This window comes from Physeter macrocephalus, unplaced genomic scaffold (assembly GCF_002837175.3).
Source record: "Physeter macrocephalus isolate SW-GA unplaced genomic scaffold, ASM283717v5 random_421, whole genome shotgun sequence".
Lineage (NCBI taxonomy): Eukaryota > Metazoa > Chordata > Mammalia > Artiodactyla > Physeteridae > Physeter > Physeter macrocephalus.
In genome coordinates, this window is record NW_021145707.1 from 1 (window position 1) to 18,499 (window position 18,499).

At 43.7% G+C, this 18,499-nt stretch overlaps 3 protein-coding genes across 17 annotated transcripts in view; 1 reads left to right on the top strand and 2 right to left on the bottom strand.

Moving 5' to 3' along the window:
* Positions 1-1,659: 1,659 nt before the first annotated feature.
* On the bottom strand, positions 1,660-6,006 carry LOC102975870 (DNA fragmentation factor subunit alpha). Its single transcript, XM_028485497.1, has 3 exons — positions 5,796-6,006; positions 3,417-3,578; positions 1,660-1,841 (listed from the first exon to the last, which is right to left on the bottom strand). Exons 1-3 carry the CDS (start codon positions 5,932-5,934, stop codon positions 1,675-1,677), a joined length of 468 nt encoding a protein of 155 aa, XP_028341298.1. The 5' UTR covers positions 5,935-6,006; the 3' UTR covers positions 1,660-1,674.
* A 562-nt stretch (positions 6,007-6,568) lies between these two features.
* Positions 6,569-7,435, bottom strand: LOC102993877 (40S ribosomal protein S4, X isoform-like). The gene has a single exon (XM_007129747.3). It carries the CDS (start codon positions 7,410-7,412, stop codon positions 6,621-6,623), a length of 792 nt encoding a protein of 263 aa, XP_007129809.2. The 5' UTR covers positions 7,413-7,435; the 3' UTR covers positions 6,569-6,620.
* A 1,109-nt stretch (positions 7,436-8,544) lies between these two features.
* LOC114485055 (peroxisomal membrane protein PEX14-like) overlaps positions 8,545-18,499 on the top strand; it is a 52,232-nt gene continuing 42,277 nt past the window's right edge. For 9 of the 15 annotated variants that reach the window (XR_008616696.1, XR_008616693.1, XR_008616694.1 and 6 more), the window contains exons 1-2: positions 8,672-8,904; positions 9,818-9,904. Coding sequence is in view for 2 of the 15 variants with exons in the window: in XM_028485496.1 (XP_028341297.1) it covers positions 8,592-8,627 (36 nt within the window). In the remaining 13 variants the exon portion in view is untranslated. Of the gene's footprint in view, positions 8,628-8,671; positions 8,905-9,817; positions 9,905-18,499 lie in introns of those variants that run through there. The other 6 variants (XR_003678520.1, XM_028485496.1, XM_028485495.1 and 3 more) reach the window with 4 other exon arrangements.

Below are 18,499 nucleotides of genomic sequence, written 5' to 3' on the forward strand. Positions count from 1 at the left end.
GGAGCCACAACTACTGAGCCCGCGTGCCACAACTACTGAAGCCCGCGCACCTAGAGCCCATGCTCTGCAACGAGAAGCCACCGCAATGAGAAGCCTGCGCACCGCAACGAGGAGTGGCCCCCGCTCGCCGCATCTAGAGAAAGCCCGCGCGCAGCAACGAAGACCCAACGCAGCCAAAAATAAATAAATTAAATAAATTAATTAAAAAAAAAATTAAAACAGGGTAGAGATGCTTCCACTTGTGTGATATAGGGGAGGAGGTGAAAACACTTATGTATTTGTTTGTATATAAAATATCTCTGGAATGGGAAACTGACAGATTGGTTGTCTCCAGGAAGGGGAAGTTGGGTGGCTGGGGGCAGGAGTCAGACTTTTCCTGTATATCCTTTTTTTTCTAAACAGCTTAACTGAGGGATTTCCCTGATGGTCCAATGGTTAAGACTCCATGCTTCCAATGCAGGGGACGTAGCTTCGATTCCTGGTCGGGGAACTAAGATCCCACATGCCCCCGTGGCCAAAAAAACCCACCAAAAACCCAGCTTTATCGAGATACAGTTAATATACTATACAATTCACCCATATAAAGTGTATAATTCAGTGGGCTTCAGTATAATTAGTGGTCTTCTTGTGATAGTGCAATCACCGCCACAGTCAGTCTTAGAACGTATTCACCACCCCAGAAAGAACTGTACCCATTAGCAGTTCCTCCTTATTCCTCCTCAAAACTCCCCACCAACCCCATCCCTAGGCAACCACTAATCTACCTTCCATTTCTACGGACTTGTGTATTCTGGCCATTTCATGTAAATGCAATCATAAAATATGTGGCCTTTCATGTCTGGCTTCTTTCACTTAGCATAATGTTTTCAAGTTTTATCCATGTTGTAGCATGTATTAATCCTCCATTCCTTTTTATGGCTGGATAATATATTCCATTGTTTGGATATACCACATTTTATTTATCTAGTTATCAGCTGACGGACATTTGGGTTGTTTTACTTTCTGGCTACCTGTGTATCCTTCTATACCTCTTGGATTTTGAACCATGTGAAAGTATTAATATGATTTATTCAAAATAAATATACAAGTTTAAAAAATTACCAAAAGGTCACCTCCTTTCAGGAGCCTTCCCATCACTCTTGGCACACTGCCCTGTCTGACATGCTGCTTATTTTGTCTGCCTCCTTCCACCAGGACTTGAGTTCCATTAGAGCAGGGACTGTGTCTGGCTTGTTCACCATTGTACCCCTGTGCACAGAACCGTGTCAGGCAGAGGACAAGGGCTCAATAAATATTTTTTTGAGTTAACAATACTATTTTTATCCTAAGTCTACTGGAGAGGAAGCATAAGCAGAGAGGCTAAGTTACCGGTTCAAAGTCATAGAGATGGAGCTAAGATTTAATCTGCATTCTTTAGCAGGGCATCCTTGACCCACGCCTTGGGCCTAAATGGGTCTAGGTGGGGCCTTGGCGTCTGTGTTTTTAAAAAGCTCCACTGGTGATTCTGATGCAGGGTGAGGGGTGAAAATTTCCTACTCTAGGTGAGAGAATTAGAAAATGAAGAACCTTGGTTGTCATCTAAGAATTACTTAAAAATTAAGAAGTGCTGAAATTATTATGGCAGGATGCATGGCAACTAAGGCGCTGGGGGCAGCACAGGCTGGAAGGACGTGGCTATGGGTTGCGGAGGAGGCTTACTTGGAGGTCCTCCTCGGACAGGAGGATGACGCTGGATAGGTCTTCTTTCAGCTGCCTGGCCACATTCTTCCACTTCAACCCTGCCCCGCTGTCTGTTTCATCTCCGTCAAAGGACTCTTGAGTAATCCAAGCCGTACCTCCATCTGATACATGGGAGAAAATGCCGGTCAGAGTCAGATTAACCGGAAGAGCTGTTTTCACTTCCTCCTCCAACTCAGACCTCGAGGATGTCGGCACATCCTTCCGACAGATCACTTAGAATAATTTTGATGGTGAAGGAAGCACCTTTTCTCAGGGATTCATGGGAAAGGCAATCCCCATCTAGGACCTTAATTTTCCCTCTTGTTCCATCTTCCTTTTTTTTTTTGGCTGCAGCAGGTCTTAGCTGCAGCATGTGGGGATCTTTGTTTGGCATGAGGGATCATTCGCTGCGGTACATGGGCTTCTCTCTAGTTGTGGCGTGCGGGCTCTCTAGTTGTGGTGTTCAGGCTCAGTAGCTGTGGCGCGAGGGCTTAGTTGCCCCGTGGCATGTGGGATCTTAGTTCCCCGACCAGGGATTGAACCCACATCCCCTTCATCGGAAGGTGGATTTTTTTTTACCAGTGGACCACCGGGTAAGTCCCCATCTTCCATTTATTTCTGTGTGAAACTGCTCTGTATTCTTTTACGGAAGGAAGCCACTTAAATCCAATGTATGCTTATGCATACCCAGGATACTGTCACACTTCCCTTTAGCTTCGTTTCGTGTCTGTGGGTGTGTTCTATTTCTGTATGCAAAAACATTCATCCTCACCAGCACTTCTCCTGTGCTTGGGGATGGGTCTTATCCTCGACTGGAGGAGCTGCAGCCACTGTTCGCTGTCGCTTGGGCCTGAGTGCAAAGGTGGCTGAGAAAGCCATCCCTGAAGGGTGACTTCCTCACTTTAGTGGCCTAGGGACTTTCCTCAAGACACTTCTTTAGCTCTTTGATCCTTGCCCATCAATATTAGTTCCCTTTGTATTTCCAGTGAGGATGATGTTAATGATGGTGACAGGTGACATTTATTTGTCTTACTGTGCACCGGGTAAGATCTAAATGCTTCCTATCAGGGACTCTCAACCAGTGGGAGTGATTTTACCCATCCCACCCCCAGTAGACATTTGACAATGTCTAGAGGCATTTTTGGTTGTCACAATGAGGGTGAGGAGATGCTACTGACACCTAGTAGGTAAAGGCCAGCGATGCTGCTAAACATCCTGCAAGACACAGGACAGCAACCCCACCACAAAGAATTCTCCGGCCCCAAATGTCAGTAGTGCTGCTGAGAAGCCCTGGCTTGATATGCAGTATGTTCTAGTATCCTTACAACAACGCTAGGAGACAGGTACTGTAATTATTATCTCAATACAGGGCTGAAACGTTAGATAATTTGCTCAAGGTCACACGGCTAGTAAATGGCAGAGCCAGGATTCAGACCAGACAGTCTGACCCCACCTGCGGCACAGATCTCTCTGCCCTGCTGTGTTTTAGTTGCTGTCGGTCTGTGAGTTATTTGAGACCTGAGCCCGTCTCATTCATCTTCATCCCCTGGCTCAGCACCACTCAGGTATACAGAAGGTGCTCAGTAAATGTTTGCTGCATAAATGCTTAAACAGCCAGCCAAACAGCAACCAGGTGCCTACGCAGTAAAATAAATCATGATGGATGGTATATTGTATATACGGCCAGCATTTCTTACCTGAATTGTTGTAAGCCCACTTCTCATTCCCAGCCAGTGCCACAAACTTAGTATTGGCAGGAAGACACAGGAAGTAATCGTCATCATCCACTATGGTGCCATCCTCTGCCAGGACCAGGGTGACTGGTGCCAGGGACTTATCAATGGCCAGAATGTCACAAGCTGAGAGGAATAAAACATTTGGTAATTGACAAGTATCCATAGGGAAATTACACCTGTCCTTGCACTCTCAATATGTATGCCCCGGGACTTCCCTGTGGCGCAGTGGTTAAGAATCTGTCTGCCAATGCATGGGACACAGGTTTGAGCCCTGGTCCAAGAAGATCCCACATGCCGCGTAGCAACTAAGCCCATGTGCCACAACTACTGAGCCTGCCCTCTAGAGCCCGCGAGCCACAACTGCTGAGCCCACGTGCCGCAACCACTGAAGCCTGCACGCCTAGAGCCTGTGCTCCGCAACAAGAGAAGCCACTGCAATGAGAAGCCCGTGCACCGCAGCGAAGAGTAGCCCCTGCTTGCCTCAACTAGAGAAAGCCCCCGCGCAGCAACGAAGACCCAGTGCAGCCAAAAATAAATTAAAAAAAAAAAGTATGCCCCCAGAGCCTAGAAAAATCCCTGGTAATAATAACTATAATAACTATAATGATGACCACTAGTACTAATATAACACTTACCATGTCCCTGGTACTGTACTAAGTGCTTTTCACATACAGCATTTAATTTCATAACAATCCTATAACGCAGATACTACTGTTACTCCCATTTTTACGGTTGTCAAGCCCAAGGCTCAGAGAAGTTAAGTAATTTGCCCAAGGTCACACAGTAAGTGGCAGAGCCGGCATTTCAACCCACACAGTCTGGCTCTTGAAACTGTGTTTTTCTTCCAGCTACTCTACACCCCATTAGGAGGCACTTGAGCCTTTACTTGGATGAACAACAAACCAAAGTCTGACTTGATTCCTTGAGAACAAGCAGTCTTTCATTCATTTCCTCAGTGGTCTACTCAAATTCTCGTATATGTCAAATGTCACAAAGAAAAACGAGAAAAAGAAAAGAAGAAAATTTTTAAAAAGAAAAAAAATGACTTTATGTTCTCGCAGTATCTTTCTCTGCAGCCTTACTAACCGATAGGAAAGTATAAGAGAAGCAGAAGGCAGAAGTTTGTAACAGTAGCTTTTCATCTTTACGATCACTGGGCAAGAGGCTTTGTCCAGGGCAGGTCTGTACCATCCCATTTAATAATGGCAATGCCTAAAATGCTAATGGGACTAGAGTAGGCAGAGAAGTAGCCAAGAGACTACAAAGATCATTGGGCAATGCTGTCTTCCACCCACATAGAACAGCAAGCCTTGTATAGGCCGAGCTCCAGAAACACAAGCACTTATACAAGCCTCTGTGCCAAATGCATCCAGCCACTGCACTGATGGGGCACTAAAACTTAAGCAACTTCATGCCAAGCAAAAAATATGTAAACACTTACATGGCAAAAGCCATGTCACTAAAGCATTTAGAGTGCTTTGGCTGTCCCTGCATCTCTGAAAGACAGCTGTCTGATATCTGTTGGGCTTGGTGACTCTGGGAGGAAGCCCTGAACATGCTGACACACACGTCCACTACATGCCCGGGGATGACACACACGTTTAACCAATAGAACTTCTTTGAGTAAGCAGTTTACTGCTACAGGCCAGCAACGTGTAAGTCATTTGAATATATCATCTCCTTCCAGAGTCCCAATCCTGTGGAGCAGGGCTGGAAATACACCCACTTTGCTGATGAGAAAACTGGGGATGGAGAGATGGTTAAGTGCAAGGTCAGGAAGCTAGTAACAGTATGCGGCTCAGAATTTCTGTCAACTCGGTCACTCACAACAGACGTTCCTTGTCTGGCCCTCCCGGATGGTCGGTAACAGCTCCCTCTTTACCGCACGGGTACCTGCCAGAGCTGACCGTGGAAACCCGCTCCCACCCCGCCGTAGGCTCAGCTGGGGGACCCAGTACCACCTTAGGGAGCCTGAGCGGCAGGAATACACTGGACTGGGTTCGATCCAAAATCTGAGTCATCTGAGGCGAGGCACCGAAGTAGAGTCTGTCTTAATTCGCATATTGCTTCCCGTCTGCCTCTCCACCATATGAATCTCACACAAGATAAATTAAGTTAAAGTGCCTGTAAACGCTATGAAACTGCTAAGTCGCCATACCCACCTGAGTCATCTCTGTTCCAAGGCTCCACTCAAGCGACAAGAAGCCCCAAGTCGCCTCTCCTGACCCCGCCTTGCCCCGCGGACATCCCCACCTCTCCCCGGGTCCCTTCAGCCCGGGCCCAGACCCCCCAAGTCCTCGCCCCCGGCCCCCCAAGTCCTCGCCCCCGGCCCGTGCCAACCCTTGCTCCTCAGCTCCTCGAGGCAGGAGGCCGCCACGCCGTGCTGTTCCCGGCTGTGGTTGCGGCACAGGAGACACTGCTTTAGAGCCCGGATCTTGCTGGGTTCTGGAACGCTGGGGCCCCCGGCCACCTCCGTCATCTTCAGAGTCTGACCTGACCAACGCGGGGACGTCAGGGGGGCTGGGCGCGGGAGTCCTACCTACCCAACTCCACCCCCCGCGGCATGCCGGGAGATGTAGTTCTCGCTGTAGCAAATCACGCGTGGGACCAAGGCACGCCGGGAGATGTAGTTCTAGTTGCAGCTAATCCCCTGCGGCCCCGGGGGCATGCCGGGAGCTGTAGTCTGTGGGTTCAAAGACGACTTAGGTCGCGCAATTCAGATCCCGGAGGTGTTTTGGTTTTCTGCCTTATATTAAGGAGTTGCATTCGCGCGTTCAAAATGAGGTCAATAGGGATTCATTTTGCATTATGAAGGACACGCCTGTATACTCCCTTGAATTGTTACAGCACTCCTTTCTGTATATATAGATAGATGCAAGATATTAATACATAAAGCAGTGTCATTGTACTGTGTTAATTTGTTTTTCCTTTCCAACCTGAACAGATCTATAAAATGTCCCAACCTTCACGCTGATCTGAAGGAAGTCAGTTTTAAAAATTGATGAGTGTAGTTTTCAGTCTGGCTGAAAACATAACAGAGAAGCATAAGATACTCGCACATTTCCACTCTTTCTTCTTTTTTTTTTAACACTAAAGAGGCTTTTAATTATGTAGTATTATCTATAAGTACAAAGACTTTCCCAATCATGTCACTTAGAGATCATTTTATCCACTGCTCTGTTTGGCTGCCAGTCTCTTGTCTCTCTCCTCAGCAATGGTAAGGCGGATACCCTTTCCACGAGGAAAAGAGATCCATGGTTTGTTGCCTTTGCCAATAACAAAAATGTTGGAGAGCCGCGTGGCAAAGCTATTGCCGTTGGCATCTTTCACATGAACTACATCAAAAGAACCAGGATGTCTCTCCTGGTTAGTGATCACACCAATTCTTCCCAGGTTAGCACCTCCAGTCACCATGCACAGGTTACCAGTGTCAAATCTGATGAAATCAATAATCTTGCCAGTCTCCAAATCAATCTGAATGGTGTCATTCACCTTGATGATGGGCTCAGGGTACTGGATGGTGCGAGCATCATGGGTCACCAGATGAGGGATTCCTTTTGTCCCCACAAAGATCTTTCTCACTTTGCATAACTTATACTTGGCCTCCTCAGGTGTAATACGATGAACAGGAAAGCGACCCTTGGTGTCATAGATCAGACGAAAATTCTCTCCACTCCTGTCAACGCTGATGACATCCATAAAACCAGCAGGGTAGGTTATATCAGTGCGGACCTTGCCATCAATCTTAATGAAACGCTGCATGCAGATCTTCTTTACTTCATCTCCTGTTAGGGCAGATTTAAGTCTGTTCCTTAGGAAAATAATTAGGGGGAGACATTCCCTCACCTTGTGGGGACCGGTAGATGGACGAGGAGAAAACACACCAGTCAGTTTATCCAGCATCCAATGCTTTGGAGCTGCTACGCGCTTCAGGTGCTTCTTGGGACCACGAGCCATGGCTGCGCTAGGCACGGAAAGAGCTCCACTCTCGATTCCCTGCTTCAGCTCTGCAAATTGCTTTGGGACCTCGGAACGAAATGCTTAAATAACTAGATTAAACATTAAGGTCTCAAAGAAATCAGAGAGAAAAGGGTAAATGCGAACCACATCACTGTTGAGATTGTTCAGATGCTGCTTGATAATATATTTGTCTTTGTTCTAATACTGTTACTTATGGAAAAGTCTGTGTTTTTCACTCCTGAAAAACTAACATTTAAGATTAAAATAATAATTAAAAATTATCAGAAAGTTTCCTTGCTTAAAAAGGGGGCATTCTATATAAACAAGGAATAATTATCAGCCCGTATTCATTCAGGGTCAATCTCTTTCATATTTTGTTTATTAAAGGAAATCAGATATTATGAGAAAAAGACATGTAAAAGTGTTTGGTAGGAGGAATTGTTAACTGAGGCAACCCTTTTGAATACACCATCATTGATCAAAAAACAACTGCAATGTAACTGACTGATAGTTCTAATGTATGCAACCCTTTCGTATAATTTCACAATTAGCTTAAAATCTAACAACTCAACAGCAATAAAGTCATAACGGTTCGTAGAAGCCTCTCCTCTCCAAAAAGCCCCCGATTCTGAGTTCTCCTAATAGACCTGCATACCGTTATCAGACTCCTAGCTCCAAGATGTAATTGCGTGTGTGTGTGTGTGTGTGTGTGTGTGTGTGTGTGTGTGTGTATTTGGCCTAGACTTGAGAGCAGGGGTTGACTCTTGGATCTTTTTATTTCTCGCGGCTACCAAAGTGCCTGGCAAATGGTAGGCACTCAACTGAACCATCAGTTAATTAATTAATTAATTTCCAGGTTTCTTCACATTCATTCATTTATTAAATACTTAGGGTGTCCCTACATGTGCCCAAGGCACTGTGAAGATGGGCAGAGATTTAATTCAATAAGTATAATATACATATAAGAAAGCAAAAAGGACAGGCATCGTTCTTGCTGGAAAGCAGAGACCTAATGTTAACAGTGAGCGGTGTGGGGGAGGTGGGAGTTCCCCTCTCCTCGGGTGTCCCCCATCGACAGCTCAGTTCCGGCTACTTTAGTCTGGGCGAGAGAGCGAGAGCGAGGGCGCTTGGGAGAAGCCTCGCCCAGCGGCGATAGACTAGTCAGGCCTCAGAAAGATGGCGTCCTCAGAGCAGGCAGAACAGCCGAGCCAGGTAAGGGGAGTGGGACTGTTCCGCCGTACTGGCGGGGACACCGCTGGAGGGGGCGCTTGGCGGGTGGCTGGGAGCCCGGTGGGGACCCTAAGCCTCGGAAGCCGGGGGCTCCGACCTCTTGCCCTCTCCGGGGCCCCGCCCCTCCCCAGGTCCTCGCCGCCCGGCCTCTCCCCGCGTGACCCCTCCTTGACCACATTCCCGAGCAGGGGCCCGGGGGCGCCCGAGGGCCCCCACTTCCCGCATGCCGATCCCTCGGGTCCCACTTCTGCTTGGCCAGGTCGGTGGCGGGACCCTTGAGAAGCCCCCCAGGCTTGAGCTGCGAGGGCCCCTGCTTGAGGAGAGGGGTGAGAGGCTGGATCGTTCCCGGCCCTTCCCTCTCGGGATGGGCCTTACTCCATCAGGGTTCCCTCTCTCTCGAAGCCTCAGCCTTCTGGGTGGCCCCGCTGCCAGCCTCTTCGTCTTTAGTCACCTTTGCGCTTCCCCTGACAAGTTGGAGGGGGGGAAATGTACTTGGACCCTCTCAGTGCGTTGGTATGAAGGGGACTCACTGTAATCAACCGACGCCACCGAGCTTTTGGCTGGTGATCCGTCTTTGCTGCTCAGAGTTAGGTTTTCTTGGCCACGGGCTCTAGCTTTTCAGCTACAGACTCAGCCAAATCCCACTCCAGTCGGGGGACCTTGAGGACCCGTGCTTCTGCCTGTACGTCTGCTGTCAGGAAGCAGTGGATGCTAAGGCCTCTGTAGGCGTTTGTAGTCCAAAGGTGGGGTGGGCTGAGGTGGGGAGGATGGGGTAAGCGGTACCTTACAATTACGGAGTGTGTGCCGTCATGCGGAGGACAAATTACGCTTATTATCTCGTTTAATGCTCATTACAACCTTTATGAAGTACGGGCTATTAACCGCCATTTTGCAGGGTCTGTAGCGTGCCCCAAATCATTTGCCGGATTAAGCCTGGATTTGAACCCGGCTGTGTGTGAGTCCACTAGTTAGCCCTACATGTTTAAGTTCAGTTAGGATTAGACAGAGGAGGAAGAAAATGGTTTCAACCCGGACCTCATCACTCATCTCTCACCTGCTTGAAACACCTGTGGACTTCTCAGTGGCCTCCTGGTATTTTAGTTCCTTCCTTGGAAGAATACGGCGTAGTGTTTCTTATTACTCTTAAATTCTTCATGATAATTCTATTACAGGCATTGCACATAGAGGAGTTGTGCGTTCCCCAGACCAGCTTCCGTTAGCAGAGTGAATGATTCAGAGAGATGTCCAGATTGTAAAACGTGAGCAATAACTAGGGCTGATTCTGGTCTTCTCACTGTCGGAAATTCTGGAGTGTGGAGAGTGTCCTGGTGGGGGGGGGGTGGTCCCTCCTTTCCTTTTTTAACCCGCTTAGCGTGCTGAAATGCTGAGGCTTCTCAGAATCTAGGTTCCTCTGAGCTGTTACATGTTAGGAATGCCCATAGGCTGGGATTAAACGATGCCAGCGCATGTAATTTGCCAGTGCTGTGAAGGTTACTAAAAATTCTGCCACTCGGAGCCTTTTTAGTGCCCAGGGATTCCTTTGGTTCTGGAAATTGTCCTCTCTGTACACGTGCAAGGGATCTAGGTTCCTTAAGGGGGCTGGGCCAGCACTTGTTTGGTTTTCAACTCTGCTGCTTCTTTGCCCTCCTTTCCAAAGCTGAGAGATGGGATTGCATCAGAAGATGCTGGCAGCTTGAGAAAAAACTTGAGTGCTTCACGCCAACTTCTGTCACTGACAATAAGCTGCAAATGCACACTTTAAAAAAATTTTTTTAAAAAAAGTTTTATTTTTGGCTGTGTTGGGTCTTAGTTGCTGCGCGCAGTCTTTCTGTAGTGCGGCAAGCGGGGGCTACTCTTCGTTGCGGTGAGCGGGCTTCTCATTGCGGTGGCTTCTCTTCTTGCGGAGCACGGGCTCTAGGCGCGCGGGCTTCAGCAGTTGTGGCACACGGGCTCTAGAGCGCAGGCTCAGTATTGTGGCGCATGGGCTTAGTTGCTTCGCGGCATGGGGCATCTTCCCGGGCCAGGGATCAAACCTTTGTCCCCTGCATTGGCAGGCAGATTCTTATCCACTGCACCACCAGGGAAGCCCCAGATGCACACATTTAAAGTAAACCAACTCTCTTTAGCAGTTGCTTCTTATTTCATTTTCTAGTCCTGATCAGCGGGTTTCCCATTTCTCCAGTAAAGCGGAGTGGAACTGAATGAACTGTTTGTGTATTTCCTCCAAACGTGGTTTGTGTCTGAGAAGAACGCATCACACCTGTGGGACTGAGGCAGTATTCTGTCTCTCATGGAAAGTTTGTTAGTTGGCCGTGTGGCATCAGTCTCTCATTTTGAAAGATTAAGGGTAAATAACCAACAATTTCTTTCTTTGAAAGGCAGTGTAGAGCAGTGGTTAAAAGTATGGACTCTGAAGCCATCCCCACTGGGCTAGAATCCTAGCCCCACTACTTACCAGCTGTGTGATCTTGGACAAGTTACTTAACTTCTCTGGCCTTAGTTTCCCCATCTGTTAAATAGGAGTAATACTAGTGCCTATCTCATAGCATTGCTCTGAGGATTAAATGAATTAACTTATTTTAGAACAGTGCAGTGTGTTACCTATTATTATTCCATTCAGTAAACTCTGGAGTTTCACTTACAAACCATCTAAGCCTTTTCTCAATCCCTATTAAAACATTTTTTGGGATATGAAATTTCATATGTTGACCACCAGTCCACTAAGGTTGGTTTTTTATTTGCTCGGAAGTAATTTCCTTGAAATTTAAAGGAACACGCTGAATGCTGGTGTTTATCCTAGCTGTCCTTTGTGCCTTTTAGATTTCAGTGATATACTTTCTTTTTCATAATGGTGTAGTCTTTTTAGGCTGTCTTCAAAACAGTTTGTTGGAATTGCATTTATTGCTTATCCTGTTTACTCCACATTACTCGGTTTTGTATGGCTAATCTCTTATCAAAGTCCCTTCTAGTCTGTACATGTTATGGCCCATAGGAACGGGAAATGTCATCCCTATTTTTGTACTTTCCCATCAGTTTTTCTGTCTTTAGTGAAGGGCAGAAGCATGGTTCAGTCTGATTGTTTAATGGTTGTTGAATATTGAGAATTATTATGGAACATACATTTCTAATCTGTTCAGGTTCACTGGATATAATAAATTTTGGACTGAGAAAACACAGAGGCAGGGAAGGGAGTAGAGTACAGCAAAGATGTTACGGAGTGGAAGAGCATGGCCTTGTATCCTGACAGACTTTGGTTTGAACACCAGCACTCACTTATTATTGGACTTGTCACTCTACCTCTCTGAACCTCAGTTTTCTTCTCTGTAAAATGGGAGTAATAATAATCCCATTTGAGGGTTGACTGAAGTCACAGATGTGAAGAGTGTGTGGTGCATATTAAGTGCTCAGTGAATGTTGGTTTCCTTCTCCAAGTCTCTGTACGCAGTTTTGGAAGATTATTGAACTCTTGAATAACAGTAGTTCAAATAAGATATTTTTCCCCTCACTCTTTATTTTGAAAAGTTTTTAACCTATAGGAAAGTTGAAAGAATAATACAGAGAACTCCTGTAAAACTCCCATAAAAACTTCACCAAGATACACTGTTTACATTTTGCTGAATTAGCTTTATCTCAGCCTCTTTATATATATATATATATTTTTGAAGGATTTGATAGTAAGTTACAGACATCATATTTCATCCTAGAACACTTCTTCTTGTCTCTCATAAGAATAAGGTTATTCTCCTACATAACCATAATACCATTATTACACAAGAAGTTTGGTATTGATAAAATATTATTTACTAATACAGACCACATTCAGAATTCTCCAATTAAAAAAAAAATCAGGATCCGATGAAGAAATAGGGAGTGCATTGATTTGTCTCTTTAGTATGCTTTAATTTAGAATGACTCCCTAGCCTTTAAAATTTTTTTTAAACTTTTTACTGGTGTTTAACATACACCCAGAAAGTACACCAATTATGTGTCCAGCTTGGTGAATTTTCACGGAGTGAGCACACACTTGTGTAACCAGTACTCAGATCAAGAAATCAAGCGTTACTGGGACCTCAGAAGCCTCCTTGGCATCCCTCCCATTACTAGCCAATCCCCCAAAGTTGCCCCTATCCTAATTTAAAATCCATAGATTAATAGCTTTTTGAGTGACCAAGTCTTTGTGGTCAAAACCTTTACTGTAGAATTCCAATAGGTGTGTTGTGGTCAGTTTCGACAAATGTATATACCCGTGTAACCACCACCACAATCAACATCAAAACAATTCCAGTATTCCTGAGTGTTCCCTTACCTTGCTTCCCAGTAAATCCTAGCCTTTGGCCTCAGGAAATCTGAACTGCTTTTTATCACTATAGATTATATTCGTCTCTCCTAGGATTACATAAGAATGTATTCATAATGTAAATATTCTTTTGTGTCTCACTTTTGCTCATAATAATGTTTGTGAAATTTATATTGTATGTCTCAGTAATTCATTACTTTTTATTAGTGGGTAGTATTCCATTGTATAGCTATACCACAGTTTGTTGATCTGTTCATCACTTGGTGGATTTGGGTTATATTAATTACCTATTGCGTAAAAGTGTTATTATAAATTTAGCAGCTTAACACAGCACATGTTTATTGTGTCACAGTGTCTGTGGGTCAGGAGTCAGGACACAGTTCAGCTGAGTCTCACAAGGCAGCAGTCAAGGTGTCTGCCAGGGCTGTTATCTCATCGGAGTCCTGACTGGGGAAGGATCTGCTTCCTAGCTCATGTGGTTATTGACAGCATTTAGTTCCTTATGGACTTCAGACTGAGGACCTCTCTTTGTGACTGGCTGTCACCCAGGAGCCACCCTCAGTTTCTTGCCACATGGGTCTTCCCAGGATAGCCACTTGCTTCCTCAAAGGCAAGTGGACATTACAGTCTTAGATATTGTAACCACATGCATGTAATTACATGCATTCTGTCACTGTTACCGTACTCTGTTGGCCAGAAGCAAGTCATAGTTCCTGCCCACACTCAAGGGGACAACACAAGGGCATGAATACCAGGAGGTGGGGATCATGGCAGTCACCTTAGAGTCTTTTCCCCACATGATTGGTTCTAGTTTGGGGCTACTATAAATATTCAAGTGTGTTTGTGAAGACATATGTTTTCATTTTTCTTGGTAAATACCTATGAGTGTATTTACTGGGTCACATGCTAAGTGTATGTTTAGTTCTATAATAAATTGCTTATGTGTTTTGCAAAGTTGTACTGTTTTTCATTCCACCAGCAGTGTATGAGCATTCCAGTTGCCCCACATCCATATCAACACTTGGTATTGTCTGTCTGTTTTAATTTTAGCCATTCTAGTGAGTATGTAGCGGTATTTCACTGTGGTTTTAATTTGCATTTCTGTGACGACAAATAACATTAAGCAGCTCTTTTCATGTGCTTATTGGTAAAGGCTGAGGTTAATTTTTTTTTTCCCCATATGGATATCAGTTGTTCCAGCATCATTTGTTGAACAGATTACCCTTTCTCCATTGACTATCTTGCCATCTTTGTCAAAAGTAAAAAAATTGTATATAATAGGTTAATTTTTGGACTCTCTTCTGTTCCATTTATCTGTGTTTCTCCTAATGTGAAGGAAATACAGTTGACTCTTGAACAACAGGAATTTGAACTGCCTGGGTCCACTTATACTTGGATTTCTTTTTCAATAAATACATATTACAGTACTACACAATTCATGGTTGGTTGAATCCATAGATGTGGAGGGCTAACTGTAAAGTTATATGTGGGTTTTTGACTATGTGGAGGGTCAGCCCCCCAACCACTGTGTTGTTCAAGGGTCAATCGTACTGTCTTGAATGCTGTAGCTTTATAGTAAATCTTGAAATCAGGTAGTGTAAAGTGTTCTGACTTTATTCTTTTTCAAAATTGTTTTAGCTTTGGTCCATTGCATCTCTATATAAATTTTAGAATCAGTTTATCAGTTCTTACAAAAAAGCTTGCTGGGATTTTTACTGGGATTGTGTGGAATCTATAGATCATTTTCAGGGAGAATTGACATCTTTACAGTATTGATCCTCTAATTCCTTAAAATTATATATGTCTCCATTTAGGTCTTTGCTTTTCCTCAGTAGTGTTTTATAGTTTTAAGTATGTAGATCATGTACACATTCTGTTAAATTTCTCTCTAAATATTTCATTTTTTTGTATTTATGGGTTTTATGTTTAAATTTCATTTTTAATTGTTTAGTGCTAGTATATAGAAATAAAATTGAGTTTGTGTGTTGGCCGTATATCTGCAGCCTTGTTAAGCTCAGTTGTAATTCTAATAGTTTTTTGGGTAGATTCCTTATTTCTCTGTAGATGATTCTGTCATCTGCAAGTAAAGACAGCTTTACTTCTTGCTTTCCAATTTGTATGCCCTTTTTTTTCTTGCTTTATTGCACTGTGCAGGACTTTTAGTACAATGTTAAAAGAAGTATTGGGATTAGACATTCTTGCCTTATTCCTGATCTTAGGGAAAATGCACTCAATCTTTCATGTTTAAATATGATGTTAGCTATAGGTTTTTTAATTTCTAAATTTAAAAATTTTTTATTTTTGGCTGTGTTGGGTCTTCATTGCTGTGCGCGGGCTTTATCTAGCTGTGGTGAGCCGGGGCTACTCTTCGTTGTGGTGCCCAGGCTTCTCATTGCAATAGCTTCTCTTGTTGTGGAGCATGGACTCTAGGCACACGGGATTCAGTAGTCGCAGCATGTGGGCTCAGTAGTTGCGGCACGCGGGCTCTAGAGCTCAGGCCCCATAGCTGTGGCACACGGGCTTAGTTGCTCCTCGGCATGTGGGCTTTTCCCAGACCAGGGATCAAACCCATGTCCCCTGAATTGGCAGGCGGATTCTTAACCACTGCACCACCAGGAAAGTCCCAGCCACAGGTTTTTTTGAAGGTCCCCTTTATCTAGTAGAGGGGATTCAATTTTTATTTTTAATTTGCTTAGTTTTTTTCTTAATCATATGTGTTTTGAATGTTGTCAGGTGCTCATTGTGCTGTCTGTCGAGTTGATTCTATTGTTTTCCTCCTTTATTCTGTTAATATGTGATTTACATTGATTGATTTTTCAAATGTTAAACCACTCTTGCATTTGTTGGATAAATTCCACTTGGTCATGATGTATTACCCTTTTTATTGATATATAATGCTGGATTTGATTTGGCAATATTTTGTTAAGGATTTTCACATTTATGTTTATGAGGGATATTGATTTATAGTTTGTGTGTGTGCGTGTGTGAAATCTATGTTTAGTTTTGTTGTCAGGGTAATGCTGGCCTATCAGAATGAATTGGGAATTTTTACCTTTTTTTTGGCTGTGCCACGCGTCTTACAAGATCTCAGTTCCCAAACCGGGGATTGAACCCAGGCCACGGCAGTGAAAGCCCAGAATCCTAGCCACCAGGGAGCCCCCACCCCCCGGCCTTTTTTTTCTATTGTACTTTCTGAAATAGTTTATTATAAGACTGCTATTATTTTTTTCTTAAATGTTTGATAGAATTCACCAGTGAAGCCACCTGGGCCTAGAGTGTTCTTTTGAAATTTTAGTTGTAAACTTAATTTCTTTTTATTATTTATTTATTTATTTTGGCTGTGCCAGGTCTTAGTTACAGCATGTGGACTTCTTAGTTGCGGCACGCATGCAGGATCTAGTTCCCCGGCCAGGGATTGAACCTGGGCCCCCTTCATTGGGAGCATGGAGTCATACTGACTAGATCTCCAGGGAAGTCCCTTAATTTCTTTTTAAATTAAATATTTTAAAATTATGTTTTAAATTATTAATTATGTATGTTTAAAACAGATATAAGGCTATTAAGCTTTTCTGTTTTTTTCCTAGGGTCAGCTTTGGCATATTGTGTCTCAAGGAATTTTCAGTCATTTGCAGTTGTCAAATTTGTTTGTAAGGTTTTTCATAATATTCCCTTATCTTTTTTAAAAAAAATTTTATTTATTTATCTTATGGCTGCGTTGGGTCTTCGTTGCTGCACGTGGGCTTTCTCTCTAGTTGCAATGAGCAGGGGCTACTCTTTGTTGCTGTGTGCGGGCTTCTCATTGGGGTGGTTTCTCTTTGTTGCAGGCTCTAGGTGTGCAAGCTTCAGTAGTTGAGGCACATGGGCTCAGTAGTTGTGGCTCATGGGCTCTAGAGTGCAGGCTCAGTAGTTGTGGCGCACAGGCTTAGTTGCTCTGTGGCATGTGGGATGTTCCTGGTCTAGGGCTTGAACCCGTGTCCCCTGCATTGGCAGGCGGATTCTTTTTTTTGGTGGGGGTGGGTATGCGGGCCTCTCACTGCTGTGGTGGCCTCTCCCTTTGCGGAGCACAGGCTCCGGACGCGCAGGCTCAGCGGCCATGTCTCACGGGCCTAGCCGCTCCGCGTATGTGGGATCTTCCCAGACCGGGGCATGAACCCGTGTCCCCTGCATCAGCAGGAGGACTCTCAACCACTGCGCCACCAGGGAAGCCCGGCAGGCGGATTCTTAACCACTGCGCCACCAGGGAAGTCCCTCCCTTATCTTTTAAATGTATATAAAATACGCAGAGATTTCCCCTTTTTCATTCCTAATATTGGAAATTAATGTCTTTTAATTGATCAGTCTGCATACAGATTTATCAATTTCAGTATTCTTCAGAACATCAGTTTTTATTTCATTGATTTTCCTCTGTTGTTTGTAAGTTTTAAATTTATTTCTTACTATTTACTTTGGGTTTCATTTGTTCTTATTTTTCTAGCTTCTTTTCTAAAGTCACTAACTAAAACTGTAAACTTCCTTCTAAGCACGGCTTTCATTGCATTCCACAAATTTAGATGTGTTGTGTTTTCATTGTCATTCAGTTCAGAATATTTTCTTACTTCCCCTGTAATTTCTTCTTTGACCCATAGATTATTTAGAAGTCTGTTTAATTTCCAAACATTTGAAAATTTTCCGTATTTTTTTCTGTGATTTCTAGTTTAATCCTGTTGTGATCAGAGAACATTTTCTATATGATTTCAAGTCTTGTAAATTTATTTTATGGTCTGTCTTGATGAATTTTCCTTATGAGCTCAAAAATACATTTTACCGTTGAACAATATAGGTTTGAACTGTGCAGGTCCACTTAAAAGCTTCTTTAATAAATACATTCTTCATTACTACACTATTTGCAATTGGTTGAGTCTGTGGATGGGGAACCTTGGATATGGAGGGTCAACTGTAAAGTTATATGTGGATTTTTGACTGTGTGTGGGTTGCTCCCCCTCACTCCCTTGTTCAAGGGTCAACTGTAATGTATATTTTGCTGCTGTTGGGTGAAGTGTTCTGCGAATGTTATTAGACCATGTTGGTTGATAGTATTATTTAGGTCTTCTATATCCTTACTGACTTTATGATTAAGGTGAGAAGATTATTTAAGTCCCCAACTATAACTATGGATTTGTGTTTTTATCTTTTAAATTCGGTCTGATTTACTTTATGTGTTTTGAAACTATTACGTGTGCATAGTTATACAGGATTATTATGTCTTCTTGATTGACTCCTTTATTTTGGAAATGTCCTTGTTTATCATTGGCAATATCTTTTAGTTTGAAGTTGCCTGAGATTAATATTGCCACTACAGCTTTTTTATGATTAGTGTTTGCATGGTATATCATTTTCCATCCTTTGGCTTTTTAGCTATGTGTGTCTTTTTGTTTAAAATGGGTTTCTTGTCGGCAATATATAGCTCCATCTTGCATTTTCTCCCCACCCAGTCTGACAATCTCTGCCTTTTTTTTTTTTTAAATAAGTTTTCTTTTTTTTTTCTTTTTTTTTTTTTTTTTTTTTTTTGCGGTACGCG

What these genes read in the sequence shown, in the direction of transcription:
- LOC102993877 (XM_007129747.3), bottom strand. Translation starts at nt 7,412, where the DNA reads ATGGCTCGTGGTCCCAAGAAGCACCTGAAGCGCGTAGCAGCTCCAAAG.
- LOC102975870 (XM_028485497.1), bottom strand. Translation starts at nt 5,934, where the DNA reads ATGACGGAGGTGGCCGGGGGCCCCAGCGTTCCAGAACCCAGCAAGATC. An exon ending in CGAGGAGCTGAGGAGCAAGG is followed by an intron (nt 3,579 to 5,795) that starts GTTGGCACGGGC and finishes TATTCCTCTCAG; the next exon opens with CTTGTGACATTCTGGCCATT. An exon ending in GTGGGCTTACAACAATTCAG is followed by an intron (nt 1,842 to 3,416) that starts GTAAGAAATGCT and finishes CCCATGTATCAG; the next exon opens with ATGGAGGTACGGCTTGGATT.